Here is a 27,137-nt window from a genome sequence, read left to right as displayed (position 1 = left end):
AACCATCACACAAACAGCTTATAAAACAAGACTAGTGCTTGCAAGATTCCCTGCAAAGCAAGTGCCCCCACCCCTTTCATTTTTTTCTGGTCTTTGACAAGGAGCTCTTGGGGCTACAAATACTGCACAACTAGGCGTGTGATCCAAAGTCCTTGAGAAAGATGACAAGCACATTATTGGTTCCCTTCGTGATGAAAAAAACCACTCACTTGTAACTATTTAAAGCCCTTTGATAGGGACTACATCAAAGCGGAGACTTCCCACTCCTCGGATCTTTGATGATGAGTTCCATTTAAAGCATAGCTTTGGCGGCATCAATCATTTTCCTGACACTTACCGAGGAAAATGGAAGCGAGCGAGTGACAACGGGAGAATAAATAATATTAGCAGCACCCAGGAGAAGGCTAGCAGGCTCAGATCAAAAAGCTAAAAGCTCCGTTCCTGCCTTCTGCTTTCTCTACTGTAAGCATAAATATGCTCAAAGCCAATGAGGCAGGGAGGCAGATCAGACCCAGGAAATGATAGCTCTATTATGCTGCAGCTCGGCAGGGTGCTATAATCTGGGAAAGAATAATGATGCTTAGGCTTTTTTGCAAGGATGCTTCAAATACTCTGTCCTGGGTACCAGCTTGGATCTAGATCAGGAGTGTCAAACTGGATTCCTTCGAGGACGAGATCTGCAGGCCGGCTGGGGGGATAGTGGGGAGGATGGGACAGATTAATAATAATAATAATAATAATAATAATAATAATAATAATAATATTAATAATAATAATAATAATAATAATAATAATAATAATAATAATTAGATTTGTATGCCGCCTCTCTCCACAGACTCGGGGCGGCTCACAACAATAATAATAACAATGTGACAATGTAACAAATGTAATACTGTATCTAAAAAACATCTAAAAACCCGTCATTTAAAACCATACAATACAAGCATACCATACATAAAACTATATAAGCCTGGGGAGATATCTCAATTCTCCCATGCCTGGCGATACAGGCAATTTACAAAAGACAAGGAGAGTGGGGGCAGTTCTGATCTCTGGGGGGAGTTGATTCCAGAGGACCGGGGCCGCCACAGAGAAGGCTCTTCCCCTGGGGCCCGCCAGACAACATTGTTTATTTGACGGGACCTGGAGAAGGCCAACTCTGTGGGACCTTATCGGCCGCTGGGATTCGTGCGGCAGAAGACAGTTCCGGATGTATTCTGATCCGATGCCATGTAGGGCTTTATAGGTCATTACCAACACTTTGAATTGCGACCGGAAACAGATCGGCAGCCAATGCAAGCCACAGAGTGTTGGAGAAACGTGCGCGAATCTAAGTAATCCCTAGATGCCACCTGCAGCATCCTGCTGGCCAAAACAGGAGTACAGGAGGGCCCGCCGCGTGCCCCATTTTGGCCAGCAGAGTGCTACAGGCCACCCAAGCTGAAAATGGGGCATGTGGGGATAGGCACACCCCTCGTACCCTGTTTTGGCTGCCAGGGGCACCATGGTCTAGTCCTTTGCCATTTCTAGGCTGGCCCCATGGGTTAGATTTAAGCACCCCGCATGCCGGATCATGGCTGCAGACCTTGAGTTTGACACCCCTGATCTAGATGATTGAAACCAGTGCATATGTGCTTTTATAGAACTCAACAATTACAGGTAGTTCTCGAATTACAGCTGTATAATTTGAGACTGGCGGTACACTTAGGCCAATGGCGGAGCACCCAAAATGCAGTCACATGATCATCATAACTTTGGATTTGACTTTGAGGACTCGGGTTGGATCACAACATATAATATAAAGCAATAAATACAAAGATAAGTCCACAAAATATATATAAATGTATAAGATAAAAATGACAATTTTAATATAATAAATCTAAATCTATATCAAAATTTGTAAAAATATATATGAGAAAAGAAAGTTTTAAGAGAAGAAAGAAAAAATTATATTTATTTTAGTAAATAATTGCCCTCTAACACAGTTCTACTCCTAAATTCAAATATTCAAAATAATATACCAACACACTTATATCTTTTTCCTTCTTTCCCACTAAGTATATACTTTCTGCCAGATATCATAAAATTAAGACTCTTGTGAAAGGTGAGGAGGGTGGGGGCAGTGCGAATCTCTGGGGGGAGCTGATTCCAGAGGGCTGGGGCCTACATAGAGAAGGCTCTTCCGCTTGATCCCGCCAAGCAACATTGTCTAGTTGACGGGACCTGAGAAGGCCAACTCTGTGGGACCTAACCGGTCGCTGAGATTCATACGGCAGATTTACGGATTTCTTGAAAGGAAAAATCCTGTCTCCCTTCTTCCTCGTATTATTTTTATTCAGACTCACAAAACCCTCCACGATAAACTGTGTTTGACAATCTCTGATGCATAAAGTAGCCTTTTTTTTTTTCATTTGAAGCATGAATCTTTAAAAGCCAAGTTTTAGGAATTAAATGTCTTACCTCATATCACTGATAAGTGAAACTCTTAGAGTAGATAACATAAGACTCGAGTCAGATTTCCTTCTTTCTGGTGCGAAAGCAACTGTAGAGTAATAGTGAGGATAGGATTCATTATTAGTAACGTGTTCAGTACAGAAACCTACTAAAATATTAAACCCCTTTGAGAAATCTACCCGAATTAAGTCATAGAAAGAATGTTCTACTTGTCTTTGCAGTTGGCTGCTCCCTTTATTTAATCCAGAGCTAAATCTGAATGTTTAAGAGGAATCCTCAAAAACGATCTTTTCAAGTCACTTTTCAAGTGACTTGAAAAGTGCCAAAGCCCACTGCAACAATATCGCCAAAAAGGCTTCTAGAGTTGTTAACCTGATCCTACGTAGCTTCTGCTCCGGCAATCTCACACTACTCACAAGAGCCTACAAAACTTATGCCAGACCCATCCTTGAATACAGCTCATCTGTCTGGAACCCATACCACATCTCGGACATCAACGCCCTTGAAAACGTCCAAAGATATTTCACCAGAAGAGCCCTTCACTCCTCCACTCGAAACAGAATACCCTACGAAAATAGACTAACAATCCTGGGCCTAGAAAGCTTAGAACTACGGCGCCTAAAACATGATAGTATTGCCCACAAGATCATATGCTGCAGTGTCCTACCGGTCAACGACTACTTCAGCTTCAACCGCAACAACACAAGAGCACGCAACAGATTCAAACTTAATATTAACCGCTCTAAACTTGACTGTAAAAAACATGACTTTAACAATCGAGTTGTCGAAGTGTGGAACTCATTACCGGACTCAATAGTGTCAACCCCTAACCCCCAACATTTCTCCCTTAGTCTATCCACGATTGACCTCTCCAAGTTCCTAAGAGGCCAGTAAGGGGCGTACATAAGGGCACTAGTGTGCCTATCGTCCCTTGTCCAATTGTCTTTCCTTTATCTCATATATCATATATATTTTCTTCCTTTCATATATCTTCTCCTCTATTTTTACATATTATCTTTATATATATTACTTCATGTCTATTCTCTTCCATATGTATTGTGTATTGGACAAAGAATAAATTTTAAAAAAAACTTGACTATTGGTGATTTCAGTGGCAAGTAGGGGTGTTTTTTTAGCTCTTGCAACTCTTATCTCTACAAATATCTGTAATCCTCACCTGGAGGTTCGGCAAGCTGTTCCTGCTTCTCTTCTCTTTCCTGGAACCGAATTAAATGGGACCACAATGCAGACTTCCCCTTTTTATATAAGAATAAACAGATAATTAGAATAGGGTTGGAAGGGACATTGGAGATCTTCTATTCCAACCCCCTGCTCAAGCAGGAGATCCTATTCCAGTGATGGTGAACCTTTTTTCCCTTGGGTGCCAAAAGCACATGTGCGCCCACACCCATAATTCAATCTCTGGGGATGGCAAAAGTGGCCTCCCCTGCCCCCCACCCCCCTAGGCCCCTCTGGAGGCCTGAAACAGCCCATATCCCAAACTGGTGGGCCTGATAGGCCTGTTTTCCACCCTCCCCAGGCAGCAGAGCAAAGATGCCCTACCCCCTACTCTCTGGAAGCCAAAAGTGCTCTCCCAGAGCCTCCGGGCGAGCCGAAAATCAGTTGGCTGGCACGCACATGCACATTGGAGCTGAGATAGGGTAGCTGTTCTTGTGCCATAGGTTCTCCACTAGTGCCCTATTCCATTCTGGATAAATGGCTGTCCAGTTTCTTCTTGAAAACCTCCAGTGACGATGGAGCACCCACAACTTCCAGAGATGAGCCATTACATTAAGACCTCACCTATCGCTGGTGTTACGTTCCAGACTCGGCCGCGATAGGTGAAATCCGCGATGGGGAATTTATCGACTGATAGTACTTATTTAAGTATTTATATTGTAATTGTTTGGTATGTTTTCATTGTTTTAAGTGTTTATAAACCCTTCCCACACAGTATTTATTTTAGATACAGTATTTAAATGCAGTATTTACAATTTTAGATATTTTTTTTTTGAAAAACCTGCCGATCGAGTTCCGTGGGCTGCTTAAATCTGCCGATTGACTTCTTCAGAAACCCGTGAACCAGCGAAGATCCGCGAATGATTTTTCTCATTAATATTTCTTGAAAACCCGCGATGAAGTGAAGCCGCAGTAGGTGAAGCGCGATATAGCGAGGGACTACTGTAATTGCTCTCAGTATTAGGAAATCTCTCCTTAATTCTAGATTGGATCTCTCTTTAATGCATAGGGGTCAAACTCAAGGCCTATAGACCATATTATTTGTTGTTGTTGTTGTTGTTGTTGTTATTATTATTATTATTATTACTATTATTATTATTATTATTATTATAGAAACATAGAAGACTGACGGCAGAAAAAGACCTCATGGTCCATCTAGTCTGCCCTTATACTATTTCCTGTATTTCATCTTACAATGGATATATGCTTATCCCAGGCATGTTTAAATTCAGTTACTGTGGATTTACCAACCACGTCTGCTGGAAGTTTGTTCCAAGGATCTACTACTCTTTCAGTGAAATAATATTTTCTCACGTTGCTTTTGATCTTTCCCCCAACTAACTTCAGATTGTGTCCCCTTGTTCTTGTGTTATTATTATTATTAATTAGATTTGTATGCCGCCCCTCTCCGTAGACTCGGGGCAGCTAACAACAATAATAAAACAGTATATGACAAATCTAATATTTAAAATAACTAAAAACCCTTATTAAAAGCCAAACATCCGAGTGCTTATATCTGGCTCATGGGGCCGACCTGGAAATAGCAACGGGCAGGGTCCGCAGTGCCTCCGCTAGCAAAATAGGGCGCAGTGTGGTGCTGCTTCAAAGGTGTCCATCCCGTCCCGTCACCCCCACCCTCCCACTGGCCTGCGGAGAACTACAAGGCTGATCTGGCCCTCAAAGAAATCTAGTTTGACACTCCTGCTTTAATGGAACTTCAACCTTATCAGATTGTAATAAAACATCAAGTCTCATGTCAAAATTTACATGAGATTGCTTGGGGATTTCATTGACTGATTTGGAGTTTGATATCCTCACTAATTAAAATTTGACTCTGGACCACGCCAGGGAAGCTATTAAAATGCTGTTCAAACACTTCCAAGATGAGGGACGAACTATTCAGGAATGAATGTTTTAGACCAGTGATGGCAAACCTTTTTTTCCTTAGGTGCCGAAAGAGCAAGCACATGCGCCGTCGCACATGCGCGAGTGCCCACACCCATAATTCAATGCCTGGAGAGGGCAAAAATAACTTCCTCCATTCCCCAGAGGCCCACTGGAGGCTGCAAATGATCTGTTTCCCAAATTCTGGTGAGCTCAGTGGGCTCGTGTTTCACCCTGGCGGCAAAGATGAGTTTTTAATAACTTACGAAAGGCGAGGAGGGTGGGGGAAGTCTTAATCTCTGGGGGAGTTGGTTCCAGAGGGCCGGGGCCGCCACAGAGAAGGCTCTCCCCTTGGGTCGCCCTCACTGTTTTAGGCAAAGTAGGGAAGCAATGTAGAATATGAACATAGTTGTATTTTCAAGTCACAGACCTGCTTGATCAGTAATCCATGGCTCCAAATTCTTTCCAGCAAATCACAAAGACTAGCAATCAGTGTGTTCTCTTCAACGTCAGTGATGTTGGCCTCTCCGTGGCCAAGTTCCACTGCTTCATGACCCATCTTCTCTACTAGCATACGTTTGGTCTGCAAACAAACAAGTGATTTACAAAGCTTAAAATCCTCCACTTAAACTCGACTTTGCCTTTTCTGAAATGTCAAAAGGCAACTACGTCAAATGGAGCATCCTATCTTTAGAAAACCCAACAGGAAGATGCACTTGGAATCATGATGTTGTTGTCTAAGTCAGTGATTTTCAACCTTTTTTGACCCGCGGAACATTTTTTACATTTACAAAATCCTGGGGCACATTGAGCGGGGGGAGGGGGGTCTAAAAAAAGTTTGGACAAAAAAAATCTATCTCCCTCTCTTCCTCCCTTTCGCTCTATTTCTCTCTCCCTCCCTCTTTCTCTCTCTTCCTTCCTCCTTCTTTCTTTCTCCCTTCCTTCCTCTCTCTTTTGCTTTCTTTCACTCTCCCTCCCTCCCTCTATGTCTTTCTCTCTCCCTCCTTCCCCCCCTCATTCTGTCTCTCTCTTGCTTTCTTTATCTTTCTCTCTCTCTTGCATCTTTCTCTCTTTCTTTCTCTCTCTTTCTTTCTTTCTCTCTCTTGCTTGCTTTCTCTCTTTCTCTCTCTCTCTCTGTCTTTCTTTCTGTTTCTCTTGCTATCTCTCTCTTTCTCTGTCTCTCTTTCTCTCTCGTACACCATGCCGGCAACAGCAGCAGCAGGCAGTAGCCGCAGGGTGGCGGCATAGCGGTCGACTGTGAGCGGGCCACCATGTATGGTGTCCAGCAACACGTCCAGCCGCCGCTGTCGGTGTCTCGGCCCTGGAGCTTCCGGTCGCAGCTCCCCCCCGGCTACCGCCCAGTGCCGCTGCTGCCGGCGCCTTCCCACTGGACCCCAAAGCTCACCTGCCGCAAAGATGGAAGGCGCGAAGAAGGAAGCTCAGCTTCCGGTCTCGGAAGCTCAGCTTTGCGGCACACCTGACCATGTCTTGCGGCACACTAGTGTGCCGCGGCACACTGGTTGAAAAACACTAGTCTAAGTGACAGAAATAATAACAGCAATAGTGATTGGAACTTATATACCTCTTTATAGTGTTTTACAGCCCTCCTCTCTAAGCAGTTTAGAGAGTCGTATCTTGCCCCCAACAATTTGGGTCCTCATTTTAACCCACCTCGGAAGGATGGAAGGGATGAGTCAACCTCGAACCTAGTGAGATTTGAACTGCCAAATTGCAGTCAGCTGGCAGTCAGCAGAAATAGCCTGCAGTACTACACTCTAAACACTGCGCCCCCATAAATAACCCATTTATTATTCTAAAAATGTTTAAACAGCTTGAATGTTTTCTGCTTTCATGCTTTCTGAATACCTCTGAGGTTTTATGGGTGACCCTGTTCTCTCTTTATGATGTAATTTTACGTGTACATTTTGGAACTCACCCTAAAAAAGCTCGACATACGAGTTTAATTCATTCCAGACCCGAGCTCGTAAGTCGATCAACTCGCATCTCGAACGAATGCCTTTAGACTTTGTTTTTCGTGCCGAGATTACTGGAAGCAAGGAGATTCTTGCGCCACCTAGTGGAAGCTCGGCTCGTATCCCGAATTTGAGCTCGGGAGTCGAACAGAAATTTTGCTCGCGTCTCGGCTCGTAACTTGGAATACTTGCATGTGGAGCAGCTCGTATCTAGAGGTACTACTGTACCAGACAATACAGATCTGTTCATTCAAGAGATACTGGATGACAAATTAATCAATCATATTTTGCTTTAATTTCGGTCCATGTGAATTTCAATTGAATTGAATTGAATTGAATTGAATTGTTAAACCTCACTTGAATGCGGAACACATTGACCATTTATGAAGGGTCTCCAACTCAAAGTCCCAGAGCAGCAAAATCAATAAACTTACCTTCGTTCTACATTCTTTGAGTAAACCTTCTACAAATTTCGAATTTGTATGAGCAATTACAGCAGGAGAAAGATCCGAGAGTTTGGGCTGCCTGAGATTTTTCCCCAGGGTCCTTGCTTCTTGCATGTATTTCTAATCCAGTAAGAAAAGAAAACATGAATGAACACCAAAATAATAATAATAATAATAATAATAATAATAATAATAATAATAATGCAGGTAGGACTGTCCTGCTTAATCTCATATTGACTAATTCACTTTGTACTAAAATGTAATAACTATACATTACGGTAATTTGAAGCTGGCAGCAGAAAGTACTAGTGTAGAAGGGGTGGTTTTTAAAGTTTTGGGGAAAAAGTATTATCATGAGTAATCCTATCTTTAGGGAATATTTTTTTCTTGTTTCATGTAAGTCATTTACATGAAGGCAGAACCAACATGTTTCAAAGAGTAACATGGACATCTATGGGAATTGTTTTTAAGAGGAGGCAATACATACAATATACACAATTACCAAATTTAATAGAAAGCAGAGCTAAAATTCTGCTTTTCTGGAATCTAGCTCTACTCATTGGCATGGAGAGAGGCCTAAGAATCATATGCAACTCTAAGAGTGCTTGAGGGTACTCCTAATTTTGTTTTTAATCGTGTTTTTATGGTGCTCTATGTTTTATTTATAAATTGTTCTGTCTGGACGGATCACAGATCAGAATAAAAACCACACACACACACTCAAGAGGATCAAATATAAAACTACATTGCTATTAAAATGTCCAGATGAAAACAGGTTAATATTTTAGTCCATTCTGGCAGGTTTTCCCAGATTAATAGTCTCTGAGATAAGAACAAGTTCTTGGCCGGAAGCCAAACCTCATTTGGGGAAATTCCTTCGCATTGATTCTCTCAATTAACTGAACTTACAATTTCTCCAGAGTCTTATTCAGAAGATGCAGATTTCATGAGTGATAGTGATTGGAAAGCATAAAGTGCTCCTGGAACCTGGAGCTCACCACGCCTACTTCTCCCAAGCCTAACACTTATATAAGGACAAGGCGTGGCCAAGAGTTTGATAGAGCTACTAACGCAAAGACCCTTTCCTTTTCAAATACTCTTGTCCGGACATAGTTCTCCTGACTCTTGCGTCTAACATGGGCCCCTCCTCTATTTCATCTTCCTCTTCTGACTCACTTAATACTATAACTGGGGGTGCTACAGTCTCTACTTGATCCTCAGTCCCTAACTCCTCATCACTCTCACTCTCAGGTGTCAAGAACATTGGCATAGGATACCAATATGCAGCCATCTCCTGGTCCTCAAAATCCATGACCAGCTGATCCGGATGTGGACCAGTCACAAGATAAACCACCCAGAATAATTTATTATTCTGAATCAGAGGTGGGTTCCTATCGGTGCACCCTGGTGTGGTAGTCCGGTAGTAACCTGCCAACTGTGCAATTTGCATATGACAGCTCCGATGCTGTCTTTCCCGGTTCGTGCACAACTTTTGTTTTTTACTATTTTTTGGTGCTTTTTTGCTTCTGTGCATGCGCGGAAGCAAAATTGTGCAAACGGACGCTCATACGTGCATAATTTTTTGCAGTCTTTTGCTTCTGCGCATGTGCGCGAAACATTGTGAAACAAGAGGAACCCACCGCTGTTCTGAATATATCAATATATATAAGGACAGACTAGATGGACCATGAGGTCTTTTTCTGCTGTCAATCTTCTATATGCTTCTATATTAAGCAGAAACTAATTGGGAAGAAAAAAGAACATGCAATGAGTGTTCTCTTTTCTTAAGAAATTAAGAAAAAGAAAGAAAAATAAGAAAAAAGGGGGGGGGAAGGAAACCGAAACAGGAAGGGAATTCGTGCCGGCCATTCAAAGAAAGGTTCTAATGGGGTAAGTGAGAATAAACACCCAGCAATATTTACTTTACGGACTGCTTTACAAGGCTACATCTAATTAAAATTTAGATGCAGAGAAATTTCTAGCCACTGAGGCAGGGAGTAATAGGCTCCGGAGAACATGCATCTGTCCAATACTAGGGGCCCAAAGCCCATCAAATAATCACTAAGGATGTTGCAATAGCAGGAGGTGAGAAGTCAACCACACAAAAAAAGCTGATATTATAATCAGGATAATTAAAGTATGTGGATCTAATCAGGATGGCACAGACTTGTATGTGTACAGATAGATATGTGTAAGAAAGAGAGAGGGAGGGAGGGAGAGAGAGAGAGAGAGAAAGAAAGGCAGGCGCTCTGTAGCTTTGTATACAATACAGTGGTACCTCGGTTTTCGAATGCTTCTCAGTTCGAACAAATCGGTATTCGACCAGGAAATTCGAGAAACTTTTGCAAACAAATATTTGGAACTCGAACACTCGAGAGAGCTGAAGACAGAAGCCGGCAAGCTACAGAGAGAGAGAGAGAGAGAGCCAGGGACAGTAGCGGGCGAGCGAGAGAGCTGAAGATAGAAGCCGGCAAGCTACAGAGAGAGAGAGAGAGAGAGAGAGAGACAGCAACAGAAACGGGCGAGCAAGAGAACTGAACGGAAGCCAGCAAGAGAGAGAGAGAGAGAGAGAGAGACAGAGACAGAGAGAGAGACAGAGAGAGAGAGACAGAGAGAGAGACAGAGACACGGGGACAGAAGCAGGCAAGCTAGAGGGAGAGACAACTGAGGAGGGTAATTTATTTTAAATTGTTTCGGTTCTCAACCAAATCGGTTCTCAATCACAGTTCCAGAACGAATTGTGGTTGAGAACCGAGGTACCACTGTATATGAGTTGTGTGAATATGTGTGCGTTATAGAAAACTAATCAGGCCAGGCTCACAGTTTAAAAGGACCGTTATACTTACCTGAACGGTCTTCTCGATGCACTGCAAGGAGAGTCCAGGATGGGTTATTCTCAGCCTGATTGGCTGGGACTGAGTTTAATTTAAATATTTAATTATTAGTCAGGCACCGCCCCCCTTAGCCCTCCAGTCTAATAAGCACGAAGGAGCAGTAATGGCAAATTAAGTTTTATTAAACTTGGATCAACTCTCAAAACTAACCAAAACCACAACAATAATTGACCCTGGTCCCAACAACTGGGAGGGTCTGGACTCTCCTTGCAGTGCATCGAGAAGACCGTTCAGGTAAGTATAACGGTCCTTCTCCAATGCACTTGCAAGGAGAGTCCAGGATGGGATATACCCAAGTTAAATCAGAGGGAGGGAGAAGGTTGGACCAGGGGTTCTGAAAAGGAACACACACCCTGCAACACCCTCCTTCCAAAGGCCGCCTCCGAGGAGGCAAAGGAGTCTATCCTATAATGTCTTATAAAGGTGGACGGAGCTGCCCACGTGGCCGCTCGGCAAATGTCCTCGAGTGAAGCCTGTGTCCTCCAGGCCGATGACGTGGCCGCACTCCTGGTGGAGTGAGCAGTTATCCCCTGTGGTGCTGTAGTGTTCTTGGCGGAGTAGGCCTCTGAGATACAATCCCGCAACCACCTGCTGATGGTTTGAGGGGACACCTTCCTACCCATCGTTCTGGTGGAGAAAGAGACAAAGAGACCTTCGGAGGATCTGAACTCCTGAGTTCGACGTACATAGATTTTTAAAGCTCGTCTAACGTCCAGTTTGTGCCACCTCAGCTCTGATGGGTGGCTGCCGTGGGTGCAGAAGTCCGGCACCACGATGTCTTGTGACCTATGAAAGTAAGTGTTCACCTTTGGGACAAAGGCTGGGTCTAGTCGAAGCACCACCCTGTCTGGATAAAACCGACAAAGGTCCTGTCTGATGGATAGTGCTGAAATCTCTGAGACCCTCCTGGCTGATGTAATAGCCACCAGGAAGGCAGTCTTAATGGAGAGGAACCTCAGGGAAATATGTCGTAGAGGTTCGAACGGTGGACCTGTCAAGGCATGAAGGACCAGCGAGAGGTCCCAAGAAGGAAATCTATGCACCGCTGAAGGCTTTAGATTGGTCGCTCCGCGTAGAAAATCCCTGATCCATGGATGCTTCGAGAGGGAACGGCATTGACTCCCCACGAGGACTGTTGACAGGGCAGCAACGTGGCGACGAAGAGTATTTGGGGCAAGGCCCCGGTCCAGGCCCGCTTGTAAGAAGGAGAGCACCATCAAGGGAGATGCTCCCTGCGGATCCACCTGCCTCTGTTTGCAGAAATCGGCGAACGCCGCCCAAGTATTCTGGTACAACCTCCTGGTAGAAGGTCTGCGGGCTGCCTGCATAGTGTCTATGACTGCCTCCGGCACGAGCTGGGCCCTCAGATGTTCCCGCTCAAGTGCCAGACGGTCAGCTGCCACCAGTGAGGCTCCGGATGACTCATTGCCCCCTGTGTGAGGAGTACACGATGATCCGGAATTCTCCAGTAGGCCGAGATCGATAGTTGCATCAAGTCTGCGAACCAGATGCGCCTCGGCCAGTAAGGGGCTAGAAGGAGAACCTCCGCTCGCTCCTCCAGTAGCTTTCGAATGACTCTCGGTATCAGAGGAATTGGCGGGAAGGCATAAAGGAGACCCTCCGGCCACCTCTGGTGTAAAGCATTCACTCCCTCGGCTCCGGGTGAGGGGAAGCGGGAGAAGAAACGGGGGAGTTGGGTGTTGTGGACAGTCGCGAAGAGGTCTAGTATAGGTTCGCCGAACCTGCTGACCAGCTCCTGGAAGATCCTGGGGTCGAGGTGCCACTCCCCGGGGTCCAAAGTCTCCCGACTCAACCAGTCCGCGTAAACATTGTCGACCCCCAAGATGTGTTCCGCTGAAATAGAGGCCAAATTGGCCTCCGCCCACTGTATCAGGGACTCCGACTCCTTCATTAGGCGACGAGATCGAGTGCCACCCTGCCTGTTGATATGTGCTCTGGTAGAGACATTGTCCGTGAGGACCAGGACGTGACGCCCTCGCACCATGGGGGCGAAACTCCGGAGGGCCAGTGAGACCGCCTTTAGCTCCAGGAAGTTGATGTTGGTGTCCTGTAAGTCCCGACTGTCCCATAAGCCCTGGGCCAACTGGGAGGCAAGGTGGGCCCCCCATCCCAGCAAACTGGCATCGGTTGTCAGTATGATATGTCGTTTTGTCAGATATGAGGATCCCTTGTCCAACGCCGGAGAAGTCCACCAGCTTAGCGAGCTGCGCACCCCCTGCGGAAGGCAAATCCTCCTGTGTAGGTGGCTTGACTTTGTCCTTTGGAAAGGAAGCAGGAACCACTGCAACGGTCTTAAGTGGTGTCTGGCCCACGGGACTACCTCTATACAGGAGACCAGGGTCCCCAAAATCTTTGACAGGAAGGAAAGTCTCGGGAACCTCTGGCCTTTCAGATCTCTCAAGAGTCTCCTGATGGAGGACCGCCGCTCCGGAGAGAGGGAGACCATACCCTGAGTGGTATCGATGATGGTCCCCAGGTGAGGTAGCCTCCTCGTGGGCGTCAAGTGGCTCTTGTCCCAATTTACTGTGAAGCCATGGCGTTCGAGAGTGCTGATGGTCAATTGCAGATCCCGAAACGTCTGGTCTCTTGTCTTTGCTAGTATGACAATGTCGTCTAGGTACGCCATGAGGCGTACCGACTTCTGTCGTAGGGAAGAAGTGAGAACGTCCAAGAGTTTTGTAAAGGTTCTGGGAGCGGATGAAAGCCCAAAGGGCATTGATCTGTATTGAAGGTGGATTCCACTCAGACAGAACCGTAGAAACCTCCTGTGTGGAGGGAAGATGGGGACGTGCAAGTAAGCCTCTTTGAGGTCTATTGACGTTAAGAAGTCCATGTGACGGATAGACGCGAGGATGGTTCTCAGCGAGTGCATTTTGAAACGTCTGTACCTTACGTAGATGTTCAGTTGACGCAAGTTCAGAATCAGTCTGACCCCTCCCGAGGTTTTGGGGACGAGGAAAACCGGAGAGTAAAACCCCGTACCTCGTTCTCCTATTGGAACCTCTTCTATGGCTCCTATCTCCAGGAGATGAGAGACTTCTTGACGAAGCAGCTTCCTCCTTTGTACATCCCGGGGGAGTTGACAGGTGACAAAACGTCGGGGAGGAAGGTGAAGGAATTCGATCCTCAGACCTTCTGCCACAGTGGTCGCCGCCCAGGCGTCCGAGGACAAACCGGCCCATGCTTCCGCGAAGTGAACCAGCCTGCCCCCTAATGGAAAGGGGGTGAGGGAGTCATTTATTCTTCCTGAAGCCCCTTCCAGCTCCTCTGAAGGGTCTGCGTCCCTGATAGGGCCTGCCGCGGTCCTGAGTGGTAGACCTATCTGACCGATAAGACCCTTGGTTGAAGGAGCCCTGGAAGTAAGGCCTCGATGACTGGGCTGTGCTCGAGGAGGGCTCCGAGCGAAAGGGCTGGCGCCTTTGGTATGGAGTGAAGCGTCTCTCCGGTTTCTTTGACCTTGGCATGACTTTCTTTTTGTCCTTATCTTCGACTAACACGTCGTCAAGGACCTCTCCAAAGAGCTTGCCACCCTTAAACGGTGCTGAGGCCAAGCTCCATTTGGACTTGACGTCCGCTTGCCAGCTGCGCAGCCATATGAGCCGGCGGGAGGACACTGACGAAGCCATGGCCCTGGCCGCGAACTTGGATGCATTAGCCGTCGCATCTGCCGAGAATTCGGTGGCCGCAAGGATTTTATTTAGATCCTGGCGAAGGTGTCCGTCTTCAGGATCCACCCTTGACTGGAGCTCCTTAATCCAAAGGAGAGTAGCCCGGTTAAAAAAGGAGGCCGCAGAGGAGGCCCGAATGGCCCAGGCCGCCATCTGGTGGGTCTTGCGCACAAGATTTTCGGCTCTTTTGTCCTCAGCCCGTAGACCCTCCTGAGACTCGGAGGGAACCAGGGCATTGGAAACTAAGCTGGTGACTGGCTTGTCCACCACCGGGAACGTTAGCAAGTCCTCCATTGGCTGGTCAAATGAGTACAATTTGCGGTCGAGATTGGACGGGCCCTGTGCCGCTGCCGGGGTCTCCCAAGGTCTCTGGACCGTTTCCAAGAACAGGTGCGAAGAAGGAATGTCCACTGTCTCTTGGCTTGGTAGAACGAAAAGTCCAGCCTTAGGTTGGGATGAGGCGGAGGCATCTGGTTGTCCGCCCTCGCCAGCCTGTTCGATGGTGAGCTTGGCTTTATTGAGGAGGACCCTAAACAGGGATGATTTGAAGAGACCCTGGAAGGCGGGTTGCTCCGGGGGGTGTTCATCCCCCGACAGGTCATCCTCTCGATCGCTAAAGTCACCGTGAATGGAATCCTCCTCCTCCATAGACTCAGCCATAGAGTAAGAGGCTGGGGCAGTCCAAGGGTCCCTGGATCTCGATGGGGGAGGACCCGCCAGAGCCTGTGTTTGATATGCTCCTGTTTCCACTCCCTGGGAAAAAACATTGGTGATGAGATCCTGCAGGGCCTGTGGCATGCTCTGCCAAGAGTCCTGAGCGGTGCGCAAACCCGCTGCTGTCGGGGTGAAGGTAGAAGACTGCGCTGACGCATGGTGAGAAGGGGCACATGATTGAGGTAGAAAGGTGCCCGGCCACATGGGGGTTTGCCTTCCCCAGGTGCGAGCCTCCGAAGGGTTTGGTTGTGTAGGCCTCTCTGGAGACCAGTCCCTTTCAGAAGCCGAGCCTGCTACCCCTGCTGGAATCACGGGGGAGGCTGGCGGAGGCGTGGGGCCAAAGGCTCTAGAAGGTATTGAGGCTTGCTTTTGTGAGGCCTCCAGTTGCCTCTCCAGGGCTTTTATTCGTTTCTCTGCTTCTCTGAGAGAAGAGCCCTGAGAAGTTTTTGTCTTTTGGGCTTTTTCTTTAGGGGTGTTGGGCCTAGCAATGGTGATGGCCTCCTCCCCTGTTTGGGCTGGTTGTTCTGCCATAACCTTCCCCTTATACACACTCACGGTCAGGAGAAAGAATTGAACACGAGCCAGCCAGAAGCCTTATTATTTTACTTGAAGCAATGGCGATGCACAAATAACGGAGCTAAGACTCCACTGCGCATGCGTGATAACAGGCCAGAAAGAAAAAAATTCCCCAAGGGAGAGTTCTCCACTGGGCTAGCCCGGTCCCTGCTCCTATTGGCTAAAAGGCCTGCCTGGCGACGTTGCCATGGCAACCCCTTGTCGGCTTGAGCAGAGCGGTAACTCCGAGTGAAAAGCAGGGTGGAGGCTAACAAACCAGCAGGGGGCGGGCGGGGACTCCTCCTCCGCCCTAACTTGCTGTCGGAGGGCTGGCCCTCCGTTGCCTTGACGACCGTCGCTGCGGTCTCCTCTGGCAAATAATAAAGCCTCAGAATCGGGCGGGAACTCTTCTCTCCGTTCCCGCCCTTATACTGCCCCCCCCAAGATGGCGACGCTCCGTGCCTGCTTAATGAGCTGAGGGAATCCTCGGCAGGGCTCGATTCGAGCGGTAAGAGGCGCGTGGGGGGGGGGGGTTCCTGTCGGGGCTTCTGGGGGCTGTCTTCTGGCTTCGAATCCCGATCTTCAAGCGGCATATTCGCCATGGGGAGCAGGCCCCCCATAGCGGCAGCCGACCGCCTTCCACCGGGTGCTACCGCGGAGGTAAGCGACCCGGGCGCTCCTCTGGGACCTTTCAACAGACCCAGTTGTCTGATGAGAGGAGCTGCAGCCTAGGGGGGTTAAACCCACTAGAAGTTTTAACCCCCGCTGCTAACTTGAAGCCGCCCCCTGTGCCTGAAAGAAAGAAAAAACAAGAATACATTATTAAAAACAATACTAACAATTTATGCAATAAATTAACCCTATTAAATTACATTTAATAGGAGAACAACAACTCAAAGTCCCATTACTGCGACTGAGTTTTTTAGACTGGAGGGCTAAGGGGGGCGGTGCCTGACTAATAATTAAATATTTAAATTAAACTCAGTCCCAGCCAATCAGGCTGAGAATAACCCATCCTGGACTCTCCTTGCAAGTGCATTGGAGAATGCCTGTTTTACTTTTACTATGAAAAATATGCTACGTTCTTATTTGAAAAAAATGCATGCCATCTATATTATGTAAAACAACCCTGGGCAACTAAGAAACACACAAATAAGAAAAATTATAACCCTAGAATGCCATCAGCACTATAATGGTACTCTCTTTAAAAACAAAAAAAGAACAAAAGAGATTGAGCTCACTCTCCACTTCCCAGGGGAAAAATACGTGACCTTAATGAGGATGGGCTCCAGAATGAATCTGGAAGCTCAGAAGATTAAACCTCTGGTCCCAGTGACTGGCCCAGATTGGATCCATGACATAATAATGTCCCTTTGGAAGGCAAGACGAGTCAGAACTCTGCAGAACTCAGGGGAGAGCCTGTTCCATATGGTAAGCACAGCTGTGGAAGAGCCTTTCTAGATCCTGCCAAATGACATTGAGTGGAGGGGACCTGGAGAAAATCCAACCTATCCAATATAATAGAAGAGGTGTCAGGCCAAAGCCATTGTTGACTTGGAGACTTTGGCCTGCCACACTTTATGCTTTAGAACAGTGTTTCCCAACCTTGGCAACTTGAAGATATCTGGACTTCAATTCCCAGAATTCCCCAGCCAGCAAACGCTGGCTGGGGAATTCTGGGAGTTGAAGTCCAGATATCTTCAAGTTGCCAAGGTTGGGAAACACTGCTTTAGAACATACTCTTGCTGTGGGAATTTGGGAGGGGCTGTTGCATGAGGGATATAGAGATGTAGCCATAACAAATTTCTAATACAAGGGTCGCCCAGAAAGTAATGCACCACATTTTTTTCTCAGCCTATAGTAATGCTACAAATGCAAAACTTTAGATATACAGTAATCCCTCGCTACTTCACGGTTCATCTTTTGTGGATTCGCTACTTCACGGGTTTTCAAAGGGGGCTTAAATCCATTACAAATTTTTAAATCCATTAAAAATTCATAAAATTCTTCTACAGTACTACTGTATTCTATTAAAGAAACTGGTAGGATATCACATGTAGTTCCAGCTGAGAAACATTATAGAACGACTGTTTAATGCAAAGGGTGGGTTTTAAAAGTCCAAATCCTCGTTAAATACATAAAAAAATATCTTTCCTCTACTTCACGGAAATTCGTTTGTCACGGGTGGTCTTGGAACGCATCCCCAGCGAAAAACGAGGGATCACTGTACATTATTTGAATGGTCAGGAGTGCGTGTGTAAATTTTGCATTTCTTCAGACAGATAGCGTAGCTGCAGCAGTGTTTCAAAATGGCGTCCGTAAGTGATGTACATGGGGTGGAGAAAAAAATGGAAACACTTGACTTTTTGGCATCATAATGTTTGAACATGTTCAAATCAATCAAAACTTGACATATTTTAATATTTTTTTAATTCTGTTATTTGATGTTTTTTTAAACTACCTTTAAAAAAAAAGAAATTTAAGGAAATTAGTTATAACCTTTTAGAAATGTATTTGTTTGTTTGTTTGTTTGATTTTTATGCCGCCCTTCTCCTTAGACTCAGGGCGGCTTACAACATGTTAGCAATAGCACTTTTGAACAGAGCCAGCATATTGCCCCCACAATTTGGGTCCTCATTTTACCCACCTCGGAAGGATGGAAGGCTGAGTCAACCTTGAGCCGGTGATGAGATTTGAACCGCTGACCTGCAGATCTACAGTCAACTTCAGTGACCTGCAGTACAGCTCTCTACCTGCTGCGCCACCCCGGCTCTATAGAAATGGCAGACCTCTCAGACTTTCAAAGAGGCCAAATTGTTGGTGCTCGAATGGCAGGCGCTAATGTAAGAGAAAGTGCCCGAAAGTTTGGCGTTTCAAGAGGTCATGTCTCAAAAGTAATGACTGCTTTTGAAAGAGAAGGGAAAACGTCCTCAGCCAAGCACAGGTCTGGTCAAAAGTCGAAGTTGTCTGAGAGAGACTGTCGGACTCTAAAGCGAATTGTTAGAGCGGATCGCAAGACCGCAGCTCCTAAAATCACTGCAGAGCTCAATAGACACATTACAGAACCCAATTTCCACAAAAACTGTTTGAAGGGAGCTTCACAAATCTGGATTCCACGGAAGAGCTGCAAGGTGTTTCCATTTCTTTGTCCACCCCCTGTACATTACAAGCAGCGTGTCGTCATTGAATTTCTCACTGCGGAGAAAGAAACTGTTGGGAACATTCACAAACGTTCCACTTCACAAGACTTCCACTTGTTTGGGCCATTAAAGGATGACATTCGCGGAAGACATTTGAGGATGACATAAGGTTTCTAAAGAGTATCCTAATGAGATAATTAAAAATAGAGCCTAAAGTGTTATAACTGTACTACTGAAGTCCAAGTTTAAAGTGTTAATGGAAGGCTTGTGATACGGTTCATAGCCAAAAATAGTGTACAGTGATCCCTCGATTAGCGCGGGGGTTACGTTCCAAGACCTCCCGCGCTAATCGATTTCCGCGTTATAGTGGTGCGGAAGTAAAAACACCATCTGCGCATGCGCGCCATTTTTTTCATGGCCGCACATGCGCAGATGGTGGAGTTTGCGTGTGGGCGGCGGGGAAGACCAAGGGAAGGTTCCTTCGGCCGCCCAACAGCTGATCTGCTCCGCAGCGCGGAAGCAGCGAGGAGCCGAAGATGGGGTTTCCCCGTTGCCCAGGCAAAGGGGAAACCCCATCTTTGGCTCCTCGCTGCTGCCGCGCTGCGGAGCGGATCAGGTGTTGGGCGGCTGAAGGAACCTTCCCTGGGTCTTCCCGCCGCCCAGGCAAAGGGGAAACCCCAAGATCGCTTGCCGCTTGCCGTATTGCAGCTTGGAGCCTTGCTTCGCCTCCTTCGCTGCAATACGGCAAGCGGCAAGCGATCTCGGGGTTTCCCCTTTGCCTGGGCGGCGCTGGGGCCATGCGGAGCTGCTCATCTAGGGGGCGTGGACCGGCAAGGTGCCCTCCGCTCTCTCTCTTTCTCTCCCAGTTACCGGTGTGGGGCAGTAGCTACGTTCACTCCTTTGTCCTCCTCGCTGCTGACACAGCCCTTCCCGGCAGAGCCCTCCCCAACAGCTCCCGCCGCCAGCGCAAAAAAGAAAAGAAAAAAAAATCCCCAAAAGAGGCAGGCACAAAGCGGGGGCACAAGGGGAGCTGCCCGGCAGAGGTTGCTTTTTTTCTTCTCGTGGGCAAGTGGAGGGGGGGAGAGAGAAGGGAGGAAGAGAGTGTGAGAGAGGAAGAAAAGAGAGAGAGAAATGATAGAAAAAAGGGGAGAAAAAAAGAGAAATGAGAAAATGATTGAAGCAGAGAATGACAGGAAAGAAAGAGAAAGAGACAGAGAAGTGACTCTTGGTGATGATGTATGATGTCATCGGGTGGGAAAAACCGTGGTATAGCAAAAAAAACCGTGGAGTATTTTTTAATTAATATTTTTTGAAAAACCGTGTTGTAGCGTTTCGCACTAATCGAGACCGTGCTAATCGAGGGATCACTGTATTTACTTCCGCATCTCTACTTCGCGGAAATTCGACTTTCGCGGGCGGTCTCGAAATGCATCCCCCACGAAAATTGAGGGAACACTGTACTACTAGATGTCAATCAATAAATCTAATTATTTGCTAACATCTTTTGGTGATCCAGAGTTTTGCAACTCAGATCCAATAGTTCTACCATATGCTCATTATCTGGACATCCCCCCCCCGAATGCCATCACTCTGCTAAACAAATAATTCCCTCACCATGGTCACTAAGGTTGCATTACTATTACTATCATCCATTTCCTCCCACTTATGACTGTATGACTGTAACTTGTTGCTTGTATCCTTACAATTAATATTGGTTGTTTCCTGATTGCTTATTTGTATCCTATGACAATCAATAAGTGTTATACTTCATGATTCTCGACAAATGTATCTTTTTCTTTTCCATACATTGAGAGCAAATGCACCAAAGACAAATTCCTTGTGTGTCCAATCACACATGGCCAATAGAGAATTCTATTCTATTCTATTGTATTCATTTTTCACCATCCCATGAAGATGAATCTGATGGTCTACTGTAATGCTGATATAAAATAGGGAAAATGGGAACATACTACCACGTATGGTGGCAATGTAACGAAGCAAAAAAAATTTGGATTCAAATTAGGGCATGGATGGAAGAAATATTGGGCTATAAAATTGAAATAAAACCGGAAATGTATTTATTAGGCATAATTAGAGGCAAACATAGCAAAGAAAATTACTACTTAATAAATCACTTACTTACTGCTGCAAGATTAGCATATGCACAAGTCTGGAAACAAGATAAGATTCCACACAAAGAAACGGTAATTAAAAAAATATTAGACTGTGCCAAATTTAGCAAATTAACATTCGAAATTCAAAACCAACAAAATAAGGACTATTACAAAGTGTGGGGAAAAATGTACAACTGGGTGGAAATTAAGAAAAAGGTATAGTAAATAGAATTGTTAAAAAATAAATTTTGTAAATATATCAAGTGTAAATGTTTAATGTTGTATTGTTTGATGTCTAAATGTTTGTAAGTCATATAAAATAAATAAAAATATAATTTAAAAAATAAAAATAAAATAGGGATCCCCAGCGCCGTGCGGACAACTTGCCCAATTAGAACCACACTTTCAATGACCACGGAGGAGTGGACGATGGTCTACCGGATAAAACAGCAGTGGCTAGCGTGATTTGGGGAGCAGCTCTTGGGGGGGGGGAACAAAATAAAAGAACGGCACGTACCAGGCAACATTCAGAGAATGATTTTTTAGGGGGCCGTAAAGGAGGGGGCAGGCCCCGATCCCACTCCCAGAGTGCCATCGAGTTCTGGCGAATCAAGAACTCCTCCGATAGCTTGGAGGAGGCCAACAGAACCCATGGCAGAAGAGCAGACAGAGAAAAAGAAAATGATGAAATACGCATGCTGCACATGAATCAAGGGACAACATCTCAAAGGGAAGGCATGGAGTAAATACAGCACAGATAAACAAGCAAATCAAATCAAATTAAATTAAGCATGGAATACATTTACATCAACACAAAGCAATGTTTTCCTTCAAGCGCATTCCATCTAAAACAGTGTTTCCCAAGCTTGGCCACTTGAAGCTATCTGGACTTCAACTCCCAGAATTCCCCAGCCAGCGAATGTGGAGGTTGTGTGTTCGATCCTAGGTAGAGGCAGATGTAGGATCTCCTGCTTGGGCAGGGGGTTGGACTACATAACCTGCAAAGTCCCTTCCAACTCTTAATCTGTCCTGTATGTATCTCCCTGTTTCAAATTCCGCCATAAACAGGTCATTTTCCCTTATATGACCTTGCAATAACAAGATTAAATATCCTGTACTGGTAAACCGATATAAGCTTAGTTTAAATAACATGACATCTATTTATTCATTTAGTTTAACTTAGTTTTCCTCTGGAAACTAGTGAGGAGCACATTCAGAAAGCACAACAAAATTGTGTTATGAGTACTCCTAATATACCTGACTGAATTTGATTATTGTAAAAAAAAAAAAAAAAAAAAGTTGTTGGAGTAGATTTTTGAATAACATTGGAATTGTTCCAGTTTAAAATGCAAAGGGATGTGTCAAGTATTTTGTGTACTGTTCCATACGGAGGAAAACAGGTTCTGAACAGGCTATGCCTAAACTGAAACACGTATTTTGGATGTTCTGGTCCATCCATGGGATGCAGTGGGACTATTTTGTAACGATATGGGATGAAACTCAATTGTTCTGAGCAGAAGTAATCATGGAGGAGATAAGAGTGGGAAGAAGCCCAGGACACCAATAGGCTATGGGGAGGCATGGGATGGAAGGGAAAGGTGACTGAACTATTGGGACATGACCCATTGCAATATTGGTAGCAGCTAAGGAGAGCAAGGGCAGGACAAGAAAAGGGGAAGAGGAAAAGGGAAGGGAAAGGAAGGAAAGAAAAGGAAAGGAGGAGAAGGAAAGGGAAAGGAAAGGAAGGGGGGAAAGGAAGAGAAGGGGAAGGAAAGGAAAGGAGGAAAGGGAAGAGAAGGGAAAGGAAAGGAAGGGGGGAAAGGAAGGGAAGGGGAAGGAAGGGGAAGGAGGAAAAGGGAGGGAAGGGGAAGGAAAGGAAGGGGGGAAAGGGGGGAAAGGGAAGGAAAGGAAAGGAGGAAAGGGAAGAGAAGAGAAGGGAAAGGAAGGGGGGAAAGGAAAGGAAGGGGGGAAAGGAGGGGAAGGAAGGGAAAGGAGGAAAAGGAAGAGAAGGGAGTGGAGAGGAGGGAGATAGAATGGCAGAGATGGGCCTGCAGCAATCACTGGTAGCAACAAAGACTGAGGGACAGAGGGAGGAAAGACACAGAGGAGACGAAAGACGGGAGAAGATGGTCTCAGCTCTTCAAGGCCAGCAACACAGGAATTCCAGGAATGTTACCCCATTGCTGCAGGTGTCATAACAGAATCCTGAAAGTCTATCCGAGACCATCACTGGCCCCATTGTACCCATGGCAAGATCAACACAGGGCTCTTCTGAGCTTCTTCCGTAGCCATTTATTTGCCAAGGGCCGAGCAACCATTTCTCTTCTCCCACTTTCTCAAGGCCAGAGTGAAACTAGTCTGTGACCACCCAGCAGGACACGCTATGCAGGAAGATACTGAGGTGAGGGGCAAGGGGCATCAGAAACTGGGAGGTGGTGAGTTGTAGTCCTGCATTGGGCATGACACCCCCACAGACCACCCATTTTTCTCTCGGCCCTAGGAAGAAGGCAATGGCCAACCTCTTCTGAAAATCTTTGCCAAGAAAAAACTGCAGGAACTTATTCAGGCAGTTGCCAGGAGTAAAAAACAGACTTGATGGCACACATAGTCAAATACACACACACACACACACAAAGATGAATGAAAAGTTCTCCCTTGCACATTATTAAATGTTTAAAGCAGAATTCGGAAAATATTATATACCTACAAATTGCTGAGTGACTATCAAATTGACTATCAATTCTTAATTTTAGTGCTTACCTCCCTTAACTCATTGTCCAAAGCAATGTGTTCCGAATGTTGTCGAATGCGATCTTTCCTCCGCTGGGCAGTAGTATTGCGACTCACCCACCGACTACAATCATTTAATAGAAAGGAAGCAGTGTTAACAGACTGTAACCAAGGTTACACCTGCTTATGTCATAGAAACCACATTTATTTATTTGTTTGTTTGTTTGTTTGTTTATTTGACTTGTCTGCCGCCCCTCTCTGTGGACTTGGGCCGGCTCACAACACATCAGTAAAAAACAATACACAATAACATATCTGATCCAATTAATATAAATAGCTAATCTAAAAAAACCAATTCTAAACAGGCTAAAACATCAAAAATCATTCTTCCAGATTTAAACCACAGACATACCAGAGGCCAAATAGGTTTTTAGATTCTTATGGAAGGCGAGGAGGGTGGGGGCAGTGCGAATCTCTAGGGGGAGCTGATTCCCGAGGGCCGGGCCCCCCACAGAGGAGGCTCTTCCCCTAGGCCCTGACATTGTCTAGTTGACGGGACCTAGAGAAGGCTAACTCTGTGCAACCTAAGTGGACGATGGGATTCATGCAGCAGAAGGCGGTCCCGTAAATAATCTGGTCCTAAGCCATGGAGCAGTGTTTCCCAACCTTGGTTGCTTGAAGATATCTAGACTTCAACTCCCAGAATTAATTGGAATTCTGGGAGTTGAAGTCCAAATATCTTCAAGTGGCCAAGGTTGGGAAACACTGCCATGGAGGACTTTGTTATTTTTGTTCACAAGCCTCACAGCTCAGAAAGGGAATTTGCAACCGGGAAAAAAAAAGTGAAGGAAATAGCTCAGAAAATGCTAGCCAATGGAATCATAACATCAAAAGAATCTCAAAAGTCGTCTAGACCAGGAGTCTCCAACCTTGGCAACTTTAAGCCTGGAGGACTTCAGCTCTAGAATTCCCCAACCAGCTGGGGAATTCTGGGAGTTGAAGTCCTCCAGGCATAAAGTTGCCAAGGTTGGAGACTCCTGGTCTAGACCGACCCTATTCTCAGTGGTTTTTCACTCAGAAAAGTATTTTCATTTATTTATTTCATTTTCATTTTTTCACAGAAAGATATAAATCACAATGGTGGGTTGTCTGATCTCATGTACAGTTCCTGATTGCTTTGCCAATTTGCACTACATGTAATACTTAAGTTCTTTTGTATGTAATTACAAAGGATTACAGGATAATTAACTGAGATTAGCGTATTAAGAGCCTTATTTAATCATTTCTGATCACTACAAGTTAACTAGCAGTTAGAAATCAACTGAGAGGGGGGGAAAAACCCAAATGAAGATGTGAGCTCCTGCTTAAATAAATTGCTTTTTTAAAAAAATCAGAATGAGGAAGGGACCGCCTTCTGCTGCACGAATCCCAGCAACCAGTTAGGTCCCACAGAGTGGGTCTTCTCTGGGTCCCGTCAACTAAACAATGCCGCTTGGCGGGACCCAGGGGAAGAGCCTTCTCTGTGGCGGCCCCGGCCCTCTGGAACCAACTCCCCCCAGAGATTAGAATTGCCCCCACCCTCCTTGCCTTTCGTAAGCTTCTTAAAACCCACCTCTGCCGCCAGGCATGGGGGAACTGAGATATTCTTTCCCCTAGTATGTTTGTTTGTATGTATGTTTGGTTTTATAATAAGGGGTTTTTTTTAGTTGTTTTAGTATTGGATTGTTACATGCTGTTTTTATTACTGTTGTTACCCACCCCGAGTCTACGGAGAGGGGCGGCATACAAATCCAATAAATAAATGAATGAATGAATGACAAAAAATGCCTTTACAATTTTATGCATGGTATGTCTGTATGTATGTTTGGTTTTTATATTAATGGGTTTTTAATCGTTTTTACTATTGGATTATTTTGTATACTGTTTTGTTGTTGTTGTTGGCCGCCCCGAGTCTCCGGAGAGGGGCGGCATACAAATCCAATAAATCAAATCAAATCAAATAAGCATAAGAATGGAAGTCTTGAAATTTTAACATTGCATTGAACTTGGAAAATCTATCAGTTAACATGCAATGTTCAATTAGGAAGGTTTGAATGTAATGGCCAGTGCAGAAAAAAATTGTAAGATAAGCTTCTATACTGATCTACACAAAGGCAGTGCATACGTTATGCAATTTATGATAACTATATAGCAGCAGAGGATTCGCTCGTGGTCATTTCTGGATATACTTCAGGAAACTGACAGTAAGTACATTAGATAGTCTCCCTAAAACCCCTGCCAGATACTGTATATTGTAACCGTAATTATAGTTAGCCGGGAATTTTGGGAGTTCTAGATCCAGTACAGTGGTATCTCCGAGACCGCCTTCTGCCGCACGAATCCCAGCGACCGGTGAGGTCCCACAGAGTTGGTCTCCATAGGGTCCCGTCGACCAAACAATGTCGGCTGGCGGGACCTAGGGGCACCCAGCCCTCTGGAATCAGCTCCCCCCAGAGATTCGTACTGCCCCCACCCTCCTTGTCTTCCGAAAAAGTTTAAAAACTCATATTTGCCGCCAGGCCTGGGTTCTTTAGACCTTCCCCCCTGACCGATGAATGCTTAGTTTGACTGCTGAATGAATGATATTGATAGTTTTTAATTAGAATTTTTAATTAGAATTTTAAGATTGTTTTTTAAGGTATAATTGGATTATTATTATTATTATTATTATTATTATTATTATTATTATTATTATTATTTATTGGATTTGTATGCCGCCCCTCTTCGCAGACTCGGGGCGGCTAACAACAATGATAAAAAACAACATGTAACAATCCAATTTAATAAAACAACTAAAAACCCTTATTATAAAAACCAAACATACACACAAACATACCATACATAACTTGTAATGGTCTAGGTAAAGGAATATCCTAACTCCCCCATGCCTGGCGACAAAGGTGGGTCTTGAGTAATTTGCGAAAGACAAGGAGGGTAGGGGCCGTTCTACTCTCCGGGGGGAGTTGATTCCAGAGGGCCGGGGCCACCACAGAGAAGGCTCTTCCCCTGGGGCCCGCCAAACAACATTGTTTGGTCGATGGGACACGGAGAAGGCCAACTCTGTGGGACCTTATCGGCCGCTGGGATTCGTGCGGTATAAGGCGGTTCTGGATGTATTCTGGCCATGTAGGGCTTTAAAGGTCATTACCAACACTTTGAATTGTGACCGGAAACCGATCGGCAACCAGTGCAGGCCGCTTGGATTGTTATTATTGTTTCCTGTTTTTTTTCTGCACATGCTGTGAGCCGCCCCGAGTCCTCGGAGA

At 45.5% G+C, this 27,137-nt stretch overlaps 1 protein-coding gene across 2 annotated transcripts in view; it reads right to left on the bottom strand.

Moving 5' to 3' along the window:
- The window catches only part of DENND5B (DENN domain containing 5B), a 160,797-nt gene that overhangs the window by 32,931 nt on the left and 100,729 nt on the right, over positions 1-27,137 (bottom strand). For both annotated transcript variants that reach the window (XM_070756372.1, XM_070756373.1), the window contains 5 exons: positions 23,863-23,956; positions 7,985-8,116; positions 6,008-6,160; positions 3,632-3,710; positions 2,461-2,542 (listed from right to left, as the gene is read on the bottom strand). In XM_070756372.1, the coding sequence (XP_070612473.1) occupies positions 2,461-2,542; positions 3,632-3,710; positions 6,008-6,160; positions 7,985-8,116; positions 23,863-23,956 (540 nt within the window). The remainder of the gene's footprint in view (positions 1-2,460; positions 2,543-3,631; positions 3,711-6,007; positions 6,161-7,984; positions 8,117-23,862; positions 23,957-27,137) is intronic.

This window comes from Erythrolamprus reginae, chromosome 6 (assembly GCF_031021105.1).
Source record: "Erythrolamprus reginae isolate rEryReg1 chromosome 6, rEryReg1.hap1, whole genome shotgun sequence".
Classification (NCBI taxonomy): domain Eukaryota; kingdom Metazoa; phylum Chordata; class Lepidosauria; order Squamata; family Dipsadidae; genus Erythrolamprus; species Erythrolamprus reginae.
The sequence above is the reverse complement of the archived record's forward strand: the minus strand, read 5'-3'. Positions and strand labels throughout refer to the sequence as shown.